The following is an 11237-nucleotide window of genomic DNA, read 5'->3' as shown; positions in this document are numbered from 1 at the left end:
CACTCAACACGATCACTATCTAAGGGTAGCGTCCCAAATGGCACCCTATTCTCAATATAATGCACTACTTTTGACCAGATCCCTTTGGGAATAGAGAATAGGGTGTTTTGGGACACATCCCAAATGTGTCAGGAGCAGATACAACACTGTGCTGTGGACTTATCACCTCAGCCCAGAGCTTGGAATGATGAGGCAGCCGTTTAGCCTGGGGTTCTAATTCCATACGTTCCTGCATGCTGACAGTACAGTACAGTGAGAGAGACCTGAGGATGCTAGATGAAATAACCATAGTCAGAGCTTCCAGCACTGCTAAGAGAAGGGTTACAGTCGCTGCATAAATGAATTAAAAGTCGTTATGTCATAGCCTGCATAAAGTGGACTCTCCCTGTTCTCTGCAGAACAGTAATTTGTGATGTAATTCCTAAACCGATGCACATATTTCCTGACATGATATGGCAGCATACTGCTCTTCTGATATGAATGTTGTTAAATTAGATAGGCTACATGAGACATGAGTATCTCCTTGGACAAGAAACCCACATTCTCAAAGTATACTTGAGAGGAATCTAAACATTTGCAACACCAGCCAAAATAAAAAAGTCACTGTAAGCGTGGGAACCATTGAATGCCGCTGTACATGTTGGAGCAAGAGAATACAGAGGCTTTACGATGGCATGCACAGGCAGGGCCAGCTATAAGGGCCCTGTGTGAAGACAACAGAGAGGACCGTTTCTCCCCTGTAACCTGAGAAGGCCTATCTCACAGAGTGAGACCGATTACTGATCAGGCCTGGAATCCCAGTTTGACAACTAACGAAGATAAGGTGCTAACAGAGGGGTAGTAATAGAGATAGAATGAATAGAGAATGGGACATCATATCATGTTAGCTGTTAGCCAACGTTCTGAAAAAGATAAGATTGTCTGAGTTCATTTCCTGGGTGACAACAACACAAAGCGTACCAAATCCAAACCACACCTCCCTCAGTCTTTGAATCTTTAGTTATGGTGGTCAGACATATGAAACAAAATCCTCTTAGAAAACACAGCAGATGTACAGTTTTAGTTTTACGACCCTCACGCCAACTAGACTCATAGGGAGCAAAGCTGACCGACGGGAGAGGTAAAGTTCATGAGGTCCAGACTCCCTCTGGAGAGGATATATTTTATGAACTCAGAAGGGGAAAGCTGAAGCACGGCAGCCTATATATGACCAGAGAAAAGATTCCACTGTTTCCAGACAGTTTAATTTATGAGTGAATCTTAGACAAGGGTTACTGGTAGGAACCTAGGACTATTAGGAATACCATTTAGCCAGAGTATCGTTGGAACACATGCCTGCATTCACAGTCAGTCAGTGCAGACATCAATATGAGTCAAGGGTCATGACCCTAGAAGCAAAGGTGAAGTGACACAGGCCACCAATCAAAGTTCATCACAGGGATACCTCCACAATGAACTGACAGATGGATGTCTCACTGCTCAGCAGATGGAAGACAATCTCACAAGAATTAGGCGTTGGTCTACATTTACCACTAGACGGTACACAGCTAGAACTTTTGATAAACCTATCGTGGCAGGTCAGAATCATGCACCTTTACTTTTCAAGAGACAACAAGTGGATAGTGTTTCAGTGCTACATTCCATTATATTATTCTACATTGATACGAATGGAAATATCAAAGTGATGCAAAAGACATTCGCATTCAGTTCTTGTTAGTTATTATTTACATCCTCACTTCACCATGGTCACCAGGGTCTGCACACTCAACACGGAGAGTGAAGCAGAATCATTTCCTCTTTGAAAACCCATTACATAACCACAACAGCCGGTAGATAAGCTAGAGATTTCATGATGATAGGTTGACTAAGATTAAAATAGAAGAGTAGGCCTAGTCATGACAGGGTGGAAATAAGAGATTAAAGTAGTGGTCATTGGACATAAGGAGGAACACAGGCTTTTCTTCATGGTGAAGTAGGTGAAAATTCAGCTGTAAATCAAACTATTCTAACTAACACCATTGGCAATGTCCTGATTCTAGATACGAGATGTTGACTGCAAAGGCAACACAAAGGGATGGTTTGTCTCTCAATCCTAAGACATTCATTGTCCTCTGAATAATTAGAAAATGTTGCATGAGACTACTAAGCCCTCAAATTCAACAGGCATTTTTGTGAATGGAATCCTCTGCATAACAGCATATACTGTGCAGTAAACATTGCTCAAGAGGAAGGAAGGAAGACTGGACGGATGACACCAGTGATGTAACACCCCTCTTTCACAGCTACTAAGTGGATGAAAGCAGTGAGAAATGCCCGAAGGAAGCCATGTTGAATTCTGAAACTGCCATCTTTGGCAAGACAGATGGAATACTGGGTTGGGTAGGGATATGTCACAAAGATTCACTCACGTTCTCAAGCAAACCACTGACCTGAGCTCCTGAAATCAACCATAAACCTTCCACACTCTCCTAGTAACTGGTACACACACATAAACAAAGAACCCAAAGCATTAGGAAACCTTGTCCAAAGTCAACACTAGCACTTGAGCGTTTCCACACAGCAAAGCCTGTAGAATATCATCACCTAGATCAGTTTTTTGGGGAACTCAGTCCGGCTTTCAACTTACTCTTGAAAGTTGTAATAGTAGAACGAATGCACAAGGTACAATTTCGAAATTGGGTAGTACATCATCAGTTCCTCTTGTCATGTCAGTCATTGAAGACCTTAGAGAGCTATTTATAACTTGTCAGAAATGTCCAGATCAACTAGCCCATGTCAGCTAACGTTTTTTTAGCTAGGTTTTTTAGGCCATAGATTTTCCAGTAATGTTCGAGTCACTCAAATATCACACCAATACACATTAGACATGGCAAAAACATATAGAATTGCAAGAAAATTTGCTTTTAAAACTGCCAAATGTTCTCTGCACCCCATGACAAAATGTGTAGAATTGCAGGAAATAAGCTTTAAACCTGCAAAATGTTTTCTCTGAAAACAAGAAGGCTGTGAACAGTTTGTGTCATGAACAGTGCTTTTGCCCATAGAAATCGAAAGGGGGATCTGAGTGAAAACGTTTGGGAACCTCTGACCTAGATGACACTGTGGTCAGGAAATGAGTTCAGCTGGGCCACATGCAGGTTTAGTCTCTTCCCTCGCTCTTGGCGTGTCAAGAACAGTCACTGTTTAGGCAGAGATAAGTCACCTTGCCAAGAACTATAAGAGTAGATCCTGTAAACACAATACAGTAACCAATCCAGACCGACTGAAAACCTTCCAAATACAGGAACGGTTCATAAGGTGCCTCCCATAAGGTGTCCACTGTCCAGGGGGTAATGGCAGTACAAAGGTACAGACGACAGACTGGGAGGCTCAACAATGGTGGAGCAGACATGTAGCGCGTGCCACACATATGAATAGGAGCTAATGTGTCGCCTATGTTAAGGTAAGTTAAGCGTACACTGGAGCCACATGACGGGGTATGGAGGGGTGTGTCACGGCAGGTGTTCTCCCCGAGTGACAACTGTGTCACACGCCAGCCATCCTGTGACTATAAGGGGACATTCACGCAATAACACCTGGTTACTGATTTAAGTACTGAAATTCAAAACTGTTATTTCAACTATCAATGTCAAATATCTATTATTTTTCTGTTTATTCCTCATGTTATTAATTTTCTACTGGCATTGTTGGAAAGTAAGTAAGAATTTCACCTGTTGTTTACGAAGCGTGTGACAAATGACTTTTTATTGGATTTTATTCAAAAACAGAGTAGCATTTATAGGGGCATTTATAGCCCAAAAATATATATCTGCCAATCAAGAGTGAGGTTTAAGACTTAGTTACAAAACTGTCCCATTTCTGTACTGTTGAGAGTAGACTCAAGCGTCAACTCTAGAAATGCAACATCTAAAAGGAACAGTGACACGCCAGCAAAAGTGCTGTACATCATACTGAATGCATTACTCTGCTACTGTCCGCTGACTGTGGGTGGGAGATGTGGCACTGTGCAGACGTCTTCCATTCTGTCAGTGCGAGGCAGGCTGCGAGCACACGGGCACCATTTCAACTGATCCTCAGTGTCTTGGCTAAGGTAGTGGGAACAGTTTTTATTAACTATGTGTGAGATTCCCCAGACAGACGGCCTATACCAAGTTGTACATGTACTGTAAAGTATGTTGAGAAGGAATAGGTGGATTGGAGATATTCTATCTGTGCCTCACTCTCCTTTTCTGAGAGAAAGATGATAGGCAAATGAGAATAAATAGAAGATAAGAAAATAACAGAATAGAGAAGACTATAGAAGAACATAACATTTCAATGCATGTCATTCCAAACCACATTTAAGAATGATTATTGAGAGAGCCTGTGGCACACACGCTGGGTGTTTCAGGTCTTGCAGGGCTCATATCAGTAACTGGAAAAAGACGCAATACATTTTCAGTTGCTAGCTGGGAAAAGTACCGTTTATTTCTCTGTTGACAGCATTATATCGGTAGTGATATCGAAACAGAACAGAGTACCGGTAACGACTGATTAAACCAACTGTTCTGAAACAAGGTGAGTCACATGTTTTCCATGTCAGGCAAATATTATCACCAATGAGTCAATGGCCTTTTTCAGGTTTTCCCCCAGAATACCTCAACTCAGCACTCTCTTCAAACCACCCGTCTTATAGTGGTTTCAGAACGGTTTCAGAACGTGTGGTCTCTGAAGCTTACAAGATGACTGTACTAATGACAGGGTGAAGGGTCTTTGCCTCCACCTATTGGCTAAGCTCAGTAATGCCCTATGAATGTCCAACGTATCCAGCATAAACAAAACCTCCAAACATATACACACCCCACCAAATATACTTAAACAAATCCATGTAATTGCACATAAACAATGACCCCTAATTTTAAAGTGAAAATCATTAACATAAATGACATCCCCAATGCTACATGAAGACAACAACCCCTCCAATAGGTAGTTGTGCACTTTGTGTTTGGTCCTTGATTCCTACGGTCTCCAGTCTCCACTCTTTATCCCTTTAGCTCCGTCCCCTGTGGACCACTCCTGTTGCTTTCCCTCTGGGGTTCGTCTGTAGAGCAGCATATATGCTGTTTCTTCTCTGTTAACAAAGGATAAGACACCTGTCAACTGATGCCATTTCCCCCACAGAATTGATTGAGGATAATACTGAGTTGTCGCCATTCTAAAGAGAAGTCATTTTGTGTTAAAACCTTACCTTAGACTTCCTCCATAGGTGTTCTGTACTTCCTTCCAGCTAACCTGTGTTTGTGCAAATGTTATGTTACATTTAATGATACAAAAGAAAGGTATATGCATAACACAAACTTGCTGAGTGGTGTAAACATTCTTCCACTCATTTTCTCTTACCTGTCGTACATAACTATCATTAGCGTAGTACCAGCTCTGGTCCTTGTGACGAACGTATGCTGTGTAGTGTCCAAACATGGCATCGCCGGAGTGCACAATGACAGCACACAAACTGTACTGGCTGTCACTCTGAAAGGATGAACAAATACAATTTGATGTCCGTCAGTACAGCTGCACTATTTCCCTCCAATGATGTTGTGATAAAATGTAACTGTGTTTATGTAGGCCCATGTGTAATTGTTTTATGTGCATAATGTTGTATATTAGCATACCTCAAACATAAATGGTAAACATATGCCTATCTACCTGTACATAACTTTCTGACAGTGCCTCTGCCGTCAAGATCTCAGAAATGTTCAGGGTTTCTGGGAAGGTGACTTGGCAGTGTAGTTTCCTGGTGTAACCATGGGAATTACGGAATCTCTTCAGGTGAAGACACAAGACAGGGGGCAGGGAGATGAGTTTGAAGCCCTACATAAGAAAGAACAAAATGGAGTAATTCAGTGAACAGGCAAATCACAACAGTCTTTACAATGGAACATTCCTTCAGTTATAAAGAGCTGACCTGTTTGGATGGCTTCTTCTCTCCACACCTTTCACAGTAGCACTTATCTCCATCCCGTAGCTCCTGAAGCTCGAAGAAGAACCGTATGCAGTCCTCCTGGAAGACCACAGAATAGGAAAGACACAGAGACTCAATTTTCATTTTAAACAAACCTCATCCTCCCTTCGACAGCTATCGAATAGAGCAATGTAACATTCAGTGCTAAGTACTTTGAATAGAATCCCAATATAAGAGAAAACTCGAGCCAAGTTTGAGGGAACCCTCACCAGGGAGTTGTGGCTCTCCCTTATGTGCATGGGGAGGCTGAGTAGAAAGCTGGTCCCATTTTCGATGTATGTACATTCTAGACACTGAAGGTATGTCTCCACGGTAACATTGTACAGAGACTGAATCTCCTGAGCCTGGGGATGGAGAACACAGACAGAGAAGCGTCCTATCATATCATCTCCAACATGCTTTTTGTTGGGTGTCCCTGTTGTTATTTTTTAGTTGATCTAATACTATGTCAATTTAAGTAGTACATACCAAGGCCTTGTCACTCATCTGTTGTTGGATAAGGTTTAGAATGGAGAGGAATACCTCATCTGCATCCTGCTGAACATGGTCTGAGAAACACATTCTTGTCAATGTTAAAGTTGTAGACAGAAAAATGAGATTCTTTGTAATTCATAATTGTCGTTGCTTTTTTCTCCATGTAATGACACATAGACTACTCATACTGCGGATGTAATTTCTGTCCAGGCAGTGCAGGAAGTCTTTATGAGGATCAGGCTGGGATTGGTCACTCTGCATGGCTAGTAGCACTTTCCTCAGATACAGAGGGACACTCTCCTTGTCAACTGGGTTCCACCTAAGAACATAACATTCCCAGCACTCAATGCTTTCCCACAAGCAGCATGATAACGACCAGTAAGCTAACTAATGTCTTTGTTACATGTTGATTCTTAATAGCGAAGTATTGTAACCTGCCACCTGGCTTACCCTTCTAGCAGATCTACCAGTTCCCAGGTGGCAGAGAAGGACTGCAGCAGAGCGTTCACACAGCACGACAGGCCATAGTTCTGCAGACCTCTTAGGCCTATGGGCATCAATATGATCAGAACATAGCTGCATGCCTCAATTCTATCCAGACAGTTAAGTAATAATAATGTATTATGTCTCACAGGAGGTTGTTGGCACCTTAATTTGGGGTGGACCGGCTCATGGTAACTGCTGGAGCAGAATCAGTGGAATGGTATCAAACACATAAAATATATGGTAAATATATGGTTTCCATGTGTTTGATGCCATTCCATTCACTCAGCAGCCTCCTGTGCTTGTTTCCATATTGATCAATGCAAAGTGTGTGGTGTAAATTGCAATGATGCTACTCCTGATTATGGTCAGAATTTCTTTCTGGTCATGTGATCGGGAAGAGGGTTTACTCAAAGCCCTATAGCGGCTCAGTAGGGTTCAGTTATAGGTAAACGTGTAAAACAGGTCCCGCGATCAGGGAAAAATAACCAGCCCATTGTCTTGTTTCAGTATCTACTTTCCACCATATGCATTCAGTCCAAGCCCGTACCTTGTAACCTACTACGGATAGGTAGACTCCAACTACCGATGAACATTGAGAAACTTCTTCCTGCCATCATGGCTATCGTTTTAGCTTATCTATTGCTGGACTACCGTTGTTGAGTTAAGAAGTCCAAGGGGTCCACCTCCTTGTGAGTGAAATACAAATTAATAACTGGATCGTCATCATACATTTTTACATAGCTGCGTTTACTCAACATTGAGAAATGTTTGTGAATCCAAAACACTGCATATAGCATAATATGTATTTATTTTAAGCAAAGATTCCACTTACTTTATCGATCTCATTGACTATCCACAGCCCTGGGAAAAAAATTATGTGGAAAAGACGCGACTTGACGCGTCTACAGCAGCATCACTTTCATTTTCCATTTCTGGCAAAATTGAGGTAAAAACGAAACTAACGAAACTGAGTCCATTATATCGCCATCTGCCGGCCTTTGGGCTAAGTGCCATTCATTTCTACTGATTTCTATCTTATCTTATTGTTGGGCTTTGTTGAGGTCACCACATACAGCATTTTAAAACAGCATTGACTGTCATTTGCCTGTAAAATTCCATGTCAGGACTATAAAGTAGTTGACAGCGACAGTTAACAAAAATGTGACTTTTGTCATGTAAAAGCTTGTCCACATAGTTCTAGACAGCTGTGTAGGCAACTATTTTAAATCAGCATGGAGGCAACCTTTCGCAGCAAGATAAGACTTATTATGGGACAAGATATAGAACTATTGATGGGGCCCTCCTTCAGAGCAGTACAGTATGAAAGCCACATAGTTGGTTGGATGGTACCCCCTAGTGACAAACCTGATCAAGCTGTAATTTCTTCAATGGAGAATGAGGATGAAGCTCCCTGGGGTTGAGGTCTTCATGGCAGGGGCGTCATTTCATCTAAACCTAGGGTATGGCAGCTCATTTACTGCATTTCTACACAATTCAAAAGCTCTCAAATGCATTTAGGAGAACAGCAAAAACAACCTAAATGTACTCCAGCCATTATCACCTTGGCTGCAGTAACTTCATTCACTTCAGTCGATAGGGGACTTAACATTCTACAAACATGTCATACTGCAATTAGCTACTACGCACTAGCTCAGCAAAGGGGTCAAACACTCTAGTTTAGTTACACGTCAAGTCAAACAGTTACCTAGCCATCTTTCAGATCTGCACTGTTCTCTGGAGAACTGCGTCGATGTTCTCTCTGTCTATAGTCCTCATGTTCCTAAAGCCAGCCCTCTAAAACCGCTAAACTGCATGGGATTGGAATGATTTTAGTTGCCAATTTTAAATTGTTGGTGTTGAGCTAGGTAGGGTATGTTCACTGCCATGCCCAATTGACGCCCTACTTCACAGGTCCAAAACGCTGGTCCCAGATCCGAACGAGGACAATTAGACCCGGATTCGAACGGACCGGGTCAGATCTTTGGACCCGGTCACTTGGTTGTTGTTTTTTTTTAACCAAAAATGTATATAAACCCTAGATTACGTTTTATTCGTATTGCCCAATGAGAGGTTTTGAAGCCTCCGTCCGCCATATTGGTACTCCTCAGAAGGAGCAGTACTCATAGACGGCTTGGTTGTTTAGCAACAAAACTGACTTGTGCGCAACTATGGGGCAAAACAGATGGGGTTATCTTAGATTGTTGTCAACATGTTAACTCTATTATGTCTCCAAATGTTTATTGAAAACTTAAATACATTTGCACAATGAGCACTTGTTGTCTCTCAAATACATAATGACAGTTGTTGATAAGCTAGCTAGTGATCTATTTTTGCCATATTAGCATTGACATGAAATCAGTCAAAATACCTCAAGACATGGTATCAAGCACAAGATAAAACTAGCTGAAACGAGCCACCTACAATTCCCCATACGGTAGGGTGACCATACGTCCTCTTTTTCCCGGACATGTCCTCTTTTTGGACCTAAAAAATGCGTCCGGCCGGGATTTCTAAATCGCCCAAAATGTCCGGGATTCGGCTTTTGCTTTCTACAGTCGCCTTTCATTGTGTGCGTTTTTTTTTTTTTGCATTGCTTTGACCTTTCTCTTTAGGTCCCGCCTTCTCACACGCCACCATTGGTGGGTCATGTAGGCCTACGCAAACATTGGTCAAACTGCATCTCAATCATTACCCTCACCATGGCAACAGCCAAGAGACAGAGCAACAGCTTTCTTGTCAACAGTGGCACATGGCTCCAGAACAGCGTAAAAATGCCCAAACGCAAATGTAGATTCACAGACGTTTTACAGAGAAAATTCCCGTGTTTTCGTCTTGGTCGGGATCCGTGTGAAGCAGAATGCATGACCTGCAAAGCTGGCACGTACGTGTCAGTGTCAAATAAAGGTGCTAGCGACCTAGAAGCCCACATAAGCTCCGCAAAACACAAAATTGCAGCTAAAGGAGAGAGTTCGTCAGGTAAATTTAACTGACTATTTTGTGAGAGCAGGTAAAACAGAAGATGCTGTTACTGCTGCGGAGGGAGTTTTTGCATTCCACAACACTAGGGTGACCATACGTCCTCTTTTTCCCGGACATGTCCGCTTTTTTGAAAACTAAAATATGGTCACCCTACCATACGGCAGCTTCTTGTCATTGTTACCAGCTATCTGACCGCTCAGAATCATAACAAAGTACGGCTTCCGGCCACATCAATGTGCGCACATTTTTTTATGTGACGTTGTCAGCCGACCCATCATTACAATTACAATCACTTGGTTTAATTTCATTATTGGTGCATAACTTTACACTTACATTCTGGTGTGTTCATAAGAATGAATAAAGTGCTACTTCAATCAGCAAAATTATACTTCTCAAAATATTTACAAAATTGTGATTAATGCAAAGAAAACAGCTGGATTATATTCATAAAATGAACGAAACCCCTAATCGTACAAACAGATACTGTAAAAGTACTGTACTGTACTATAAATGTATAAAGCTTATAATGTACACAACTGCTTCATGTTGTGAGGGGCACAATTTGCCATTATGTAAAGTGTGCAAAGCTATCATCAAGGCAAATGGTGGCTACTTTAAAGATTCTCAAATATAAAATATATTTTGATTTGTTTAACACTTTTTGGGTTACTACATGATTCCATGTGTTATTTCATAGTTTTGATGTCTTCACTATTATTCCACAATGTAGAAAATAGTAAAAATAAAGAGAATCCCGACCTGCCAAAATTATAGTTTGTTAACAAGAAATTTGTGGAGTGGTTGAAAAACGAGTTTTAATGACTCCAACCTAAGTGTATGTAAACTTCCGACTTCAACTGTACATACACTCTAATGCCTCACTGCCACTGCGGCTGGGACTTTCGTCCCTCTTACAGATCTCACAGGGGAATACCCCCACTAGGGACCTATCCTACATGTCACTCATGGATCTCACAGAGAACTAGCTTCACTCGGGACCTATCCTTATGGAACCTACCCTACACCATATATTTACGACCGGTTGTTACACAATGGGCCGACTGAATAAACTCAGGTTTTCTGGGTCCGTATCCTATAATTGTTCAGCCTACGATTCTCATCTCCCCAAGATGTCAGAATTGGTGGCAACAGGTGTAGGAATTGTGCCTACCTTGTTTCTGGTGCCAACTCCCGTTTCACTGATTCGGACTCTCTAGTTTGACTGTAAATCGTGGTGAACCCTGCTCGCAGCGCCAACTGTTAGATTCTAAATAAATGGAGTAAAAACTCAGACTAG

At 41.8% G+C, this 11237-nt stretch overlaps 1 protein-coding gene across 1 annotated transcript; it reads right to left on the bottom strand.

The window, feature by feature from the left end:
* Nucleotides 1-4434: 4434 nt before the first annotated feature.
* On the bottom strand, nt 4435-7925 carry LOC106576261 (ubl carboxyl-terminal hydrolase 18). The gene is made up of 11 exons (XM_014153341.2): nt 7794-7925; nt 7509-7647; nt 6926-7022; nt 6664-6794; nt 6470-6549; nt 6211-6345; nt 5945-6040; nt 5686-5850; nt 5380-5508; nt 5228-5271; nt 4435-5110 (listed from the first exon to the last, which is right to left on the bottom strand). The coding sequence occupies exons 2-11, from the start codon at nt 7576-7578 to the stop codon at nt 4999-5001; spliced, it is 1059 nt and encodes a 352-aa protein (XP_014008816.1). The 5' UTR covers nt 7579-7647; nt 7794-7925; the 3' UTR covers nt 4435-4998.
* Nucleotides 7926-11237: the final 3312 nt, after the last annotated feature.

This window comes from Salmo salar, chromosome ssa17, assembly GCF_905237065.1.
Source record: "Salmo salar chromosome ssa17, Ssal_v3.1, whole genome shotgun sequence".
NCBI classification, from domain to species: domain Eukaryota; kingdom Metazoa; phylum Chordata; class Actinopteri; order Salmoniformes; family Salmonidae; genus Salmo; species Salmo salar.
Note: the sequence above shows the minus strand (reverse complement) of the source record. Positions and strands in the feature narration are given on the sequence as shown.

Bases quoted from the DNA above. Each gene is read 5' to 3' on its own strand.
- LOC106576261 (XM_014153341.2), bottom strand. From the start codon at position 7,578: ATGATGGCAGGAAGAAGTTTCTCAATGTTCATCGGTAGTTGGAGTCTA. The intron at 6,795-6,925 runs GTAAGCCAGGTG...TTATGTTCTTAG, and splicing joins CTGGTAGATCTGCTAGAAGG to GTGGAACCCAGTTGACAAGG. The intron at 6,346-6,469 runs GTATGTACTACT...CTCCATCCCCAG, and splicing joins AGATGAGTGACAAGGCCTTG to GCTCAGGAGATTCAGTCTCT.